At 39.1% G+C, this 13,197-nt stretch overlaps 2 protein-coding genes across 2 annotated transcripts in view; one reads left to right on the forward strand and one right to left on the reverse strand.

The window, feature by feature from the left end:
- The window catches only part of LOC139081875 (ribosomal large subunit pseudouridine synthase B-like), a 74,524-nt gene extending 64,422 nt beyond the window's left edge, over positions 1-10,102 (forward strand). The window contains exon 4 of the mRNA XM_070609413.1: positions 9,870-10,102. The gene's annotated coding sequence lies outside the window, so the exon portion shown is untranslated. The remainder of the gene's footprint in view (positions 1-9,869) is intronic.
- ENPEP (glutamyl aminopeptidase) overlaps positions 1-13,197 on the reverse strand; it is a 74,584-nt gene that overhangs the window by 20,542 nt on the left and 40,845 nt on the right. The window contains exon 11 of the mRNA XM_008516585.2: positions 8,646-8,725. Within this exon, the coding sequence (XP_008514807.1) occupies positions 8,646-8,725 (80 nt within the window). The remainder of the gene's footprint in view (positions 1-8,645; positions 8,726-13,197) is intronic.

Below are 13,197 nucleotides of genomic sequence, written 5' to 3' on the forward strand. Positions count from 1 at the left end.
TACTGTAAACACAGAGAAATTAGACCCAGAGGGTAAAAAGAAAAGAAAGGAAAAGAAATATTAGCTCAAGGAGTCAAGGTTGATTTGGATCCAAAGCCCCAAAGCCTAATTCTTATTTAGTTGCCCAACTTTAGAATGTCACTGTAGTGCATGAGCTGAAAAAGAAATAAGGAATGTAAATAAGCATCCTGTAATTTGTGACTTATACTTCTTACTGGCAGAAGCTTGCCAAATGGGTAAAATAACTCTGTGCTTGTCAATCCTTCAACAAAAGAAAACAACACGTAAAGACAGAAGTCCCCGCCTCCTGGGGGTAGTCCACACTGTTCTATTCATGATGGATTAATTCCACAAAGACTATTCCCTGCGGCCTGGGGAGGGGACAGAAGGGTCAACGCTTAAAGGAATACTTCATTAAAACCAACATTCGAATTGATGGAAATGGGTATTGCTAAGCAAAACAATGATTTGAGAATCAGCAATGCTTTTAAAATGCCGAGGGCTTCCCATAGAGCTGAAGTCCAAACGCAGCGTTCTTGATGGTATAATCTATTTCATACTCGCTCTCCCAATTTTATTTATCTTTGTAAAGTCTTCCACTGCCCTATTTCGACTGATTATATCAATGCTTTTTCATCAATGGGTTTACCACATTAACTTTCTAACGTAGCATCCAGTTTTTACATAGGGCTCTAGTATCTAGATTTTGGAAGCTCAGCATTAAAGGAACAGAGATTTAAGTTTTAGGTAAAAAATGCTCACTTAAAATAATAGCCATTCTCTGACATGACCAGTGTTTGTGAACGTTATTCCTATACTTTTAGTTAATTAATTTATTTTGAGGAAGATTGGCCCTGAGCTAACATCCGTGCCCACCTTCCTCGATTTTATATGTGGGATGCCTGCCACAGCATGGCTTGCTAAGTGGTGTGTAGGTCTGCGCCTGGGATCAGAAGCAGTGAACCCCAGGCCACCAAAGCGGAGGGCACGAACCTAACTGCTACGTCATCAAGCTGGCCCCATTCTTCCTATGCTTTTTAATTCATATACTCTTGTTTGCGTGGACAATATAGTTGTATGCCGGTCAGCGATGAAACGCCTATGTGACAGCAGTCCCATAAGATTAGTACCATATAGCCTAGGTGTGTAGTAGGCTATACCACCTAGGTTTGTATAAGTACACTCTGTGATGTTTGCACAATGATGAAATTGCCTAACGATGCATTTCTCAGAACCTATCTCCATTGTTAAGCAACACATGACAGTATACAATTTAGATGATGGTGTGGGAATACTCAGTATATTTGAGGAATTTCAAACAGTTTAATGTAGTGACAATGTAGACTGTGATATTGGAAAATCGAAGATGAGGCTGGAAATAGGGCTGGAGCTTCAGTGTGAAGAGTCATATATGCATGTTAAGGCATCCAATTTCTGAGAGATGGTAAGATAGAGAAGATTTTTAAGCAGGGAAACAACATGCTCAAATCTGTTTTCCAGAAAGATAATTTTGATGAGTGGTGCGGGGGATATATTGGAAGGAGATTCTAGAGTCCACTGTAATAATCTAGGGCAAGAGAGAATGAGGGCTTACACTAATGTGGAGAGGATGAAAAGAGAAAAGAGGTGAGGTAGTCAAGAGACCCATCACAGGTAAGGTCAATACAATCGGGTTTCTGACCGACTCGGAGTGTAAGAGGAGGGAAACGGCTTGCATGATTGGATGAGCAATGGTGTTGCCACCAGAGAATAGAGGAAGATGAGTCAGTTTGGGAGGAAAGATGATTTAAATTTTGGAAGTGTTTGCAAGGTTTGGAAGATATCCAGAACACAGTAGTTTTTCATAATATATGAGTAAGCTCTTCAACGAGACAATAAGTTTCCTTAGGAACTTTCAGAGTAGGTACTTGACAAATTATAAACCTTTGCCTCACTCATGTAGTATTTATCATTCTTTGTCATTCTCCCATGGATAAGTTGTTGAAAGGAAGCTAATCTTTTGGCAACCGTACACTTCGAATGTTTGTATCAGGAGGAGAGCCTCTTGCTACGCACAGAGCCATATGTTACAGGCGAAAGAGCATGAACTTTTGAGTCTGACAGATCCAGGATGAAATCCTTGTTCTGTGACTTACTAGCTGTGTGATCTTGGCCAAATCACTTGACCTCTCTGTGTCCCAGTTCTCCATGAGGGAAATAGGGATAAAAATCTCTCACAGGGCTGTTGTGAAGATTAAATAAGATAACATAGGTAAAGTGTTGGTCACATACTTATGTGTCCAGCAGATGGTAGCTATCCCCATTATTATGAAAGGGGATATGCTGCCAGTTCTATAAATAGTGAAGCAAATATAAATAACATTGAGAAGTTCCTGGCAATCCATCTAAATGCTGCAGTATTTTAGTATGCTTTATATATACCTAGTTAAGCCTGTCTAGAGTTACTGTGATTTTTCTCACTTTATAGATGAGGAAGCTGAGATCCAGGAAGTCAGTAGTTATGGACTTTCCAAGTTCATGCTACTTTCAGAACAGTTGTCAAAGTGAAATACTGTTGGGTCGTTTACTTACATAATGAAGTAAGCAGAACTATAAATACCGATGCCTCTCCTAGATGGCGCAGGGAAGGAAGGGTGTACGTTTCCTTCTGTTTCTCCATGCACTATTAACTTTTTTCTGATTATAGCAGTCATATTGTTGTTTATAGTTCCAAATAAGTATTTGGAAAACACAAAAAAAGTATAATGAAGAGTATAAAAATTGCCCACCACCAGTTAACGTTATGTTTTTATCTTCTGTGTCTGTGCATCTTCCGTGTACATGCACATAGAACACACAAGACACAGAATGCAGCCTTACTGTTTTTATGGTTAGCAACCCTTTTCATTTAAAACTATATTGCAAACAGCCTGCAATTTTGTTTTATATATATGAAAATGGAAATTTAATAGCCACGTAATACTTTATCCCTCAATTTATAAATTGATTTGTTCTGTTTCTTGTTAGTTTTATGCATAAAAGTGTCAAGTGAATTATTTCTGGGTGGATGCTTTTTCTAGAAAATTCTTATTTTTTCCTTCTATCATTTGTCTAGATGGTAGACAAGACTGATAATTACTTTTTTGAAATTTCATCCAGAGACTATTTAATTTCAACCCAAGTAGATTTCAGTAACAGAGCACTCATAACAGTTCTTTAATGTACTATTTTATAGAAATAATTATGACTAACTTTAGACAACTAGACAGCTTGTAAGAGTCTACAATTCCTAGAGAAAGAAACATTTTTCTTTGGTGATATAAACGTTTGTTGCATTAATCCTTATGCAAATTATTTTTCAGTATAAAATGACACTTTATATCTTAGTAAATTTCGTTCATCACTTCATAGTAAAATAGCTGAAAGATATAAGGGTAGTACTTTTTGACTAATGACACACAAATTATACTTGGAGAGCTAAACATTTCAAGTAGGATGCACGATCAGGATTTGGTGTCAAGGAAGAAAATTTCAGTCTATGAAACTAAGACTAACATGATCCTTTGTAAAATGAATTGGTTATCCATTTGTGGTAGTGTTTTCAACAAAGCCCTTATTCAAGAAAGTATTAGTGATTGTATTAGTAATAATTAGAGTCCCTCCTAAATCTCAGCTTAGCCTGCAGAGTCTCCCTGGAAAGAAAGAGGTACTATTAATATGTAATATATAATAAACAGGAATCTGCAAAAATGCAGCCTGACTATCATGATGTAGGATTATCACCGGTGATAGTTTTGGGGATTAGAAACAACTGCAGAGGAGCCCTGGGTAGTGAAGCTCTGTCAGCGTGTCTCCAGTCTGCCCAGGGAAGCAGGTGCCCAGCTGAGCCGGTACATGTGTTCCAGATCTTTTGACAGATTTGCTCCTCTAGAGAACAATGTGTGTGGCAGAAACTTGTTAGTTATTCACTGCACTGTTCCCTTTTCCTCCTGGGCTCACAGCTACCCTGTGTTTATCAGCCTCCCTTGCAGTTAGGTGGCAAGATGTGATTGAAAACTGGCCAAAAATGTGGGCAGAAGTAACAGATGCACTTCTAGGCCTGCTCCCTCCATTATCTTCCTCTGTCTTCTGGCCAGATGCAAAAGATCCAGCAAGGGAGTCCAAGACCCAGGGGGTGGTGGAGCCATAAGAAGAAAGAAGACAGGGCTTCTAAGTCATATTTTGGGGAGAGCCATATAGGAGAGACGGCAGGTCAAGAACATTTCCATTGGACTGTTGCATGAACAAGAAATTTTTATTGTATGGAGCCATTACTGATAGCCTCTAAATGCAATAATTAGACTCGCCTGGTTAATGCAGCATGTAAGGCTATCACAGCTTGATGACATCTCTAAAACAATCAATCTACCTTAACTCTCTCTTTATTCTTATTAAGTAAACTTTCTTCCTGGGAAGAGAGAACCTAATTACCTGACATGAGTATTCTGGTTCACCTAGGCCAGTGTATTTTTATTTGTGTAAATTAACAAATTAGCCTTCTTATATGTTTGATTTATGTGAGTAAATCTGTCAAGCTTGGTTGACCAGGTCTGAACTGATGAAACTGAGCTTCTGAACCTGCAAAACTGAGTCCATAATGATCCAATCAAAGTTCAAGTGTTCCATGAGGCTCATCATGAAAGAATGAAGAAAGTCTCTCTCTTTGTTATTAAATTAAAAAATATATATGTCCATCACTATTTTGATATGAAATATTTAAATATAACTACTATTAAATTTTAATACTATCCTGTTTATATAACAGTCAGAATTCGGCTATCTAAACCATCCAGAATGCATCCTCACATCTGAAAGAGTTATGAAAACAGTCATACCATCTCCTACGCCCTAGACCCTCCATGTCCAGGAATGCCTGTCCTAAAATAGTATGTTTTAGCAATATTGGTTATCTGATACCAAGTGATAATCTTCAATTCTTCTAAATGTTAGAAAGCATCAGATTAAAAGCAAGGAGCTGGTCTGCTACTAAATGTACGTGCACTGACAATAGCCAAAATAATAGCTGATACTGAAGATAGAAGCAGAACTAAAGTATACACAGGCAGCCCCTAAATGCACAGCAGTCTGGGGGCAAACAAGCCTTCATTAAGCAAGGACGCACTAAACTCTAGTAAGTCTTAAGATGTGTCCCATCGTGTTGGGAAAAGGGTGGGCAGGGGACAAGGAGTATGATGTGTAGTTTCTATCTTCAAGGAGCTTACTTGCTTCAAGAAGAGAAGAAAAGCCAGAGCATATGAACCCTAAATAACACTAATGCTGTTTAAAATATAGAGTAATAATAATAGGAATAAGGATGGATGAAACCGACTGCATAAAATATACTGTAGACCTCTATAGGTGAGAGGAGAGACCATTCAGCATAAGCTAGAATAGTCAGAGAAGCTTCTGTGATAGAGGTCCTCTTCTTTCGTTATAAATAACATGTTTAATTTCTTTAATGTTAAAAAATATCATGTACAACACAATGTAAATAAAAGAGCTTGGGAGAAGTCCCACCACGGGCTGGGAAATTTCTAACAGATGAATCATCAAAGAAACCAAGAGGAGGGAGGCAGGGCTGGTAACCTGAGCTGACTGTCCATTCAGTACACTCAGGACGTGCTCGTCATCTGTGCTCTGAGCTGAGAGCCGAAGATGTCCCCAAACAGGAAACAGGAACTTACTGCAGAGCCTAAAAATGGAGCAGGCACTTTGAAGTAGGAAGAGAGGTCTAGTTTGCTTCTGGCTAAGTGACCAGTCATGATTCTGAAGTTTCAGATAAAGAAAGGCTTGTCATCCAAGCTCTGCAGACATTAGAGCCTCTCCATTCATTCATTCAATAAACAATTATTAGGTACCTGCTGGAGGTGCGGAACAACCACACACACAGAACAATAGGCTCCATTTCCTCAAGGAACATTCTCTGGGGAGGGGAGAGACAGACAAGTCACTAGTGTAGTCGGCATCATGACAGAAGGGTAGGGAGCTGCTGTGCGTCCTCCGCTCTCTCACTGTCATACTAGCATTCTCCGTCCAGGGCACAATTCCCGTCTACACTCGATCAGTCCTATCACCATTTACACTCTTCCATTAGCCCCCAGCTCTCAGCCCAGATGGCCTTGTCTTTAGTACCCTTTCCTGAACCCCCAACTCTGGGCTGGTGCTTCCCCAGTGAGCACCCTGGGCTATTCCCCCACCAGGCACTTAGGACCCAGTATCACCTGTGCCTGCTGACCCATCTGCACCCTCGCTGAACAGTGGGCGCCCCAAGGCAAGGACTGTGCTTTCTTTCCTCAGCGTCATCTCCATGCCGACCCCTGTATCTGGCATATACGTTAGTTCTCAGAAAATACTTGCTTGAGAGAATTAATTATTTAAGGTTTAAATTCATTATTCAAATAGTCTGTCTAATAAGTACGTAGTACACATAAGCAAAACATTTATTGTTAACTCCTGAAATTTATCTTACGAAGCACTGGAGGAAGCTTTAGTTATCTGGAAAATTCACTTTTGTGGAAACCTCTGTCCATGAAAATGCTGGGTAAATTGTGTTCTTGGAGATGAATTATTCGTGATTTTAAATTTGTAAATAGCAAATCAAGCATCTGCCAAGACATTCCTCCAACCCTCAATTAACCAATGGTGACCAGTGGGGAAAATATGCAGTAACAGTTAAATCAAATCCACTGAAAACCTCCCCATGGAATGCCAGCCTCATTAGGCCTTTTATCAGTGCTAGCGCACATTTTAAAAAGTGTTTTTTTTTTCTGTCTTCCACATTTCCCTATGGTAGATGGGATTATGAGTAAGAAAATGGCCAGAAAGATCACAAAAGATACAGTTTGGTACCCGAACACAACATAATTGTATATAGAATACTAAGACAAAATGGCATTGATCTGGGAGTTCTAGAAGAATTCAGGAGAATTGTTGACCACAACAATTAAAGTAATTGTTAGCATAAATGACCAGGAGAAAATTCTGCTGTAAAAGCAACAGAATGGGGTCTTACCTTGACAGTAGCAAAGCTGGTACAGTTTATAGTAAAAATTAAATCACAAAAGAAATTATAATAAAAGTAAGAAACCCCAAAGGTGAAGAGAACCTAGTGGATCTACACAAAAACTTGGACACAAATGTTCATAGCGGAATTATTTGTAACAGCCAAAAGGGAGGAACAATCCAAATGCCCATCAACTGATGAACGGGTAAGAAATGCGAACATAGTTTGACAATAGAAAGGAACGAACTCCTGATGCACGCTACGACATGGACGAACCTTGAAAACACGGTGCTAGGCGAAAGAAGGCAGTCACAACATATTACATATATCATTCCATTTATATGAAATGTCCAAAATAGGCACATCTATGCAGACAGAAAGTAGATTAGTGGTTGCTTAGGGGCGGGGGTATGGGAGGCTAGAGCGTTGAAAGCTAAAGAGTATGGAGTTTCTTTTTGAGGTGACTAAAATTCTCTAAAACTGACTGTGGTAGTGGCTACACTTGTCTGTGAATATAAAAACTATTGGATTGTACACTTTAAATGGGTGAATTGCATAGTATGTGAATTATATCTCAATCAAACTGTTTTTTTCTAAAAAACTACTGGAACTAGGGTAAAAATCTACCTGCCAGGGGGGAATCATACCTAATTAATATTTTAGAATATTGCAGGAGCAAATAGGCATACGTAAATAAAGGACAGGTGATATACTTTTCTCCCTAAGGAGCCAGGGATGAAAGTCCGTGACAAATGCTATCCTGAAACGGAGTCCTCGGGAGACGAGGTGAGGAAGAGTTTCATTTGTCTTAATGATAAGAAATGATTTTGAAACACAAAACAAGTACAGTGGTAAAAGCATAAAAAGTAGGATTTTTCTGGGCTAGATGCTAAAACCTGCCTTATTTATTATTTTTCAGTGATCTGGAGGAGAGGACATGTGATGAAGTCTCCTGGTTTTTACAGAATTCTAAAATTTTTCAAGAAAGGAAAAGATGAATCAAAGGATAGAATACAGAAATATGTTCCCAGTCAATTTCAGTGAGCAGAACAGTCACAGCTGAATTTTAATACAAGCAAGTGCCAAGTAATTCACTTAGGGAGATGGATGGATGGATAGATATAGATACAGATACTGCCTTGAGCTACTGGCGACAACTTACAACTTAGAAAAGATAATTTGGAGTTATTAAAGATTCTAATGTCATGCTACTTTGGAAAAATGATAGGTCTAATTTAATGGCAGCATTTATAAAATCAGGCTTGTCACATAACATTTTAAGAAATTCAATGGCTTACTTATCTGATACAAAGAAAAAAAGGACAAGAAGAAGGTAGGGAGGGAGAGAAGAAGGAAGGAAGGAAACTTAGACTTTGATCTTCCAGTGATTTGGTGAGTCACTCTTCTCCTTGGGATCTGGGTATTTATTGTCATGTCAGTCATGGTAAATCATTAAAAAGCATATCCCAAGGTAGAAAAGTTCTCATTATTGTAGGTAAGGATTTGAACTCATTAATAAATTATTTACATCATAAGTTCCAGCTTTGTTGTTGTTGTTTCTTTACACTTACTTTAATGTGGTACATTAATCCAAAGAATAAATAAACCAATGGGTGATATTTACCTCCTGTTTCTGACCTATTGTAGATTGTAATACTTGAAACATTATCTTCAGTCCATCTAACTGGAATATTCCATGTGTAACTAAAGTTTTTTAAAAAGAAAAATTTAACTTTTATTACTAAAAATTAAAAACATTTCCAAAATAAAAATAATTAAAAAGCAACAGACAAGCACATTTTCCTCATAAGTGATCATCCAGTGTATAGTATACACTAATATAGTTAATACAACATTCTTTAGTGATGGAATAGGCCACGTAATTCCTTTCAATTTCTATAAATCTTGAAAATGTGAAACTTTATATCAAAAAGTTAGCTAAGGATGAAGAAGATCATTTCAATAAAATGCTTTGAGGCTTTGGAATAAAGATATTGCATACATATAACACAGTGTATGATAATGTTGAGCATTCGCACACGTACTTGCACACACTCTAATATGCCATAGCTTCTGTCAAGGAACACAAAGCATTTTTAGAATTCAGAAGACAATGTTAAAAGGCTGTGAAGGAAATAACACGTTAGAAATCATGTTGAGATTACACTACCACCGTCATCCCTTAAAGCTTTGCATGCTCTTTAAACGGAGCATATCTCTATTTAGGGTCAAAGTGAACACACGAGCTGGGGAGGAGGACCCATCAGGCAGCGTGTTTTAGGGTTTTTAGTGTTCTCTTTAGCTTCTTAATAGTTTCTTGTGGAGCAGGGGGAGGAGGTTAGCTTTGTATATTGATATGATACATACTTAACATTTTAGTCTTGAAATCTCTTCAAAGGGGTCTTAAACGTCTTTCTGATCGTTTGTTCTCACATCATCTCCTACCAGGCAGAAAATGCAGGAGCCCTGACGGAAGATGAATCTGTGTTTGAGTTTGGGTTTCAGCTCAAACTTGCCCTCGTTTGTCTTCATCTGTGATCATTCGGGTCCCTAACTGAGAACGGGGGAAAGGTTCTTCTCCTTTTCAAGATATAATAAAATTTATGCCATTCAGGGAGAACATATTTTTGCCATCTGCATGAAAGAAGGAATCCTTCATTTTATAGCCATGGAAACGTTTTATAGAATTGAGTTTTACTAGCGCTCTTGGAGGATTTTATTGCAGAGGGATGTTTTTGGCTGTCAGTTTCACGGCGCCAATACACAAATTGTTTCTTGGGTCCTGTGGCAGACGTTGTCGGTGCTCCACCCTTAGTCCCTTGAATCTTGTCCTTTTTGTACACCCTAGATTCCACCGTGTTTTCCCTGCCAACAGCCAGCACCTGGGTCTCTCTGTCAGAAGACTGCCCTCTGGCTGCCGGAGCAAGGAACGCCAGAAGCTCGTGGGAATTAACATTCTTGAAGGCAGCCCTTACCCAGTGACGGATGTGCATGAGAATCCTTCCCCCAGCCCTCGGACCACTTTGAAACACCTCTCCAGAACTTCCCTACAAGGCAGTTGCCCTCTACAGGACCTGCTTGGTATTGCACCGTTGCTGGGCCTCCTTACCCCACTTCTCACTCCCCTATTCTCTCTCCTAGAAACACTTCCCAAAGAGTCACTTCCACTTGAATGCTCACCTCAGGGTCTGCTTTTAGGGAAGCCAAACTAAGAGCATCCCTGTAGCTTCTCAACAGACAAAGAAGCATTTTTTAAAAGTCACATCCCATCTACACATCTCGCTCTCTCCCTGCTCTGCTGATTTGGTGCTGCCACGTAGATGGACATCTCATTGCCCCTCGCCTTTCCCAATGCCACCCTGACGGAGAGAGCAGGGCACCCAGGGTCTGCATGCCCTGGGTGCACAGTCAGATTACACATTTGGACTGTCCCTCTTTGGACTGCACTGTGCCTAAAGTGGGCGTAAGATATAATTCTAAGGTCACGTAAAAAACATTACTCTAAGGTCTGTAAGCGTATCATAAGATGAAAAGGATAGAGGCTATAAAATTTTATAGTTTTAGAATCACAGGGTCTAATCTAATCTCAGTAAAATAACAGATTTGAGACTTACATAAATGAAATAGAGTTTCTTATATGTTGTCTAAAATTCAGTATCAGATTTCACTTTTTAGAGGTATAATTCACTTTTTTTATGTCTAACCATATAACAGGCTCTGGCAGTATTAAATATTGCCAATCTAAGTTTCACTAAGGAAACCGACTTATTCTCCCAAGATAACACACCTACTTGCATTTTTCCACCTATTTACCCTGAGAGGGGACTGCCAAAGACACGTAAGCCGTCCCCACAGAGAGCGCCCACTGGTGGAGATGTGAAACTCGCCCGTTTCTAAGAGATGGTTGAAGCCATAGTCTTCAAACAATAACTCACTCATGTTTGGGCCGTTTGGATTATAAAAAGTTTCTGGTCTGTAAGAATTCCCTAATCTTGGACTATTTAAACAGTGAGAAAAGGGAGGAGGCCATTCAGTTTACAGTACAATTTAACAGACCGCATGTCTACCATACAGGAATATATCTTGTTAGAGAGCAGGTGAAAGGATTAATTCCTTTCTGGGAACTTGAAGGCATATGTTGCGATCTAGTTTTTTAAGCAAGTGAAAAATAAGGAAGGATCATTTTTGACATGTCTTTTTCTCTCTTATTTGTTCAGGAGCTACTACAGACTTTTAGCAAATGTTCTCAACACATGTTTTCTAGGTTTATTTTCCTAGGCATATATAACTCTTTTTTTCTTTTTACAAAAATGGAACAAGTAGATTGTGTCTGTGATAAATGATCACTAAAAATCATGCACCTATGAATATAAATAAAATAAAAACAGTATCTGAAGGCAGAAACTAAAGAAAATATTAGGGAAAAGTATAAATGCCAATTTAGTTCCATGTTCTAAACCTTGATGAATACACCTTAAAGATTTATCATAACCTAAAAAGTGATTTTAGGCCTGATGATATATTTAATACACTTGGTTATAAAATTTTGTGTGCGTGTGGAGAGGAATCCATAACCAAATAGAAGTTTGAAAACATCCAACCCCACTGGTGTACAAACAGTGTTGGCTATGTTTTCACTTAATGAAGCAATGGATACGTATGACAGAAGGGAACAATTACTGTGGAAGTTTGTTTCTCAAGAGAGAAATGTTTTTTTCATTTTAATATCCAAAGACTATTAAATAGCAGTATTAAATATGGCCAGTCTAATTTGCTCGTACATAAAACAGTAACTATAAAAGAACCAGTTTAGGCCCCGGTCCCACGGCCTAGTATCTGAGTTCAGCGTGCTCTACTTTGGTGGCCCGGGTTCGCAGGTTCGGGTCAGGTGCAGACCTACACAACTCGTCAGCCATGCTGTGGCAGCATCCCACATATAAAGTGGAGGAAGATTGGCACAGATGTTAGCTCAGGGCTAATCTTCCTCAAGCAAAAATAAAAAGAGAAAGATTGGCGACAGATGTTAGCTCAGGGCTAATCTTCCTTGGCCAAAAAGAACCAGTATATAGTGATTAAATTAAACACATTCTGAGACACCTCCTTCACATCTGTAATTCTCCTTCCCCACGTTATCCTAATTGCTATTGAATAATTATCTTGTGATGATTTATATATAAGTGACTATAAAGTCAATGAGACAATTAAGAGAGAGATAAAGAGGGTGAAGGGTCTTTTCATTGGAGATTAGAGGCCACCTGGAAGGGAGGGGTGGGTGCAAAATTCTCTCTACCCAAACCAAGTGTTAAGAATTTGAAAGAAGGGACAATAAAAATTGTCATGGGTTAAACTGGAATGATACCCAGGTGACCAGTGCTGCACCCTGTTGCCACATTTAGCCAGGATCCAGCCTAGGAGGGCGCTCAGCTGGGTAACCAGGGGCTGGGAAGATGTCCCCAGAGTGGTATGCCCAGGTTCCTGTGGCCAGCCCCATGGGCTGGACGTGCCAAGATCCTGATTTTGTTCTCTTCTCTTGGGAGCGGTTGGCACCCCAGAAATGTATACCAAGAGAACTATTTAGTTATATAGAAATAGATACGGTATTAAGACTTTTGTACAAAGTGTGTTCACATGTGTGATAAGTTTTGAGATCACTGGCTGTGTTACATGTTTTGTCAGCATTTACAACATTTGAAATGTTCAAAAACGTCTAGCAAATTAGAAGAAATGACATATTGGATTTGTAGTTTTAAATGATATACTTAGAACACCTTAACTCTGTAGACATGTTTAAATGTCTAGGAAAGTCTGATTTTGTAAAGTTAAGGGTTTTTTTTTTTTTTTGCTAGGAAAGATTCTCCCTGAGCTAGCTTCTCTTGCCAATCTTCCTCTCTTTTTCTTTCCTCCCCAAAGCCCCAGTACATAGTTGTATATTCTAGCTGTAGGCCCTTATAGTTCTTCTATGTGAGCCACCACCACAGCGTGGCTACTATCAGATGAGTGATGTGGTTCCACGCCCAGGAATAAGACCCGGGCTGCTGAAGGACAGCATGCTAACCTTTACCCACTAGGCGATTAGGGCTGGCTCAGGGTTTGATTTTTAATATGTTGAAAATGCCCAGGAAATTTGATATACTATATTTATGAGTTTTAATTTGTCAGATTCATAAAACTGTATA

The sequence above is a fragment of the Equus przewalskii genome, chromosome 2 (genome assembly GCF_037783145.1).
Source record: "Equus przewalskii isolate Varuska chromosome 2, EquPr2, whole genome shotgun sequence".
Classification (NCBI taxonomy): Eukaryota; Metazoa; Chordata; class Mammalia; order Perissodactyla; family Equidae; genus Equus; species Equus przewalskii.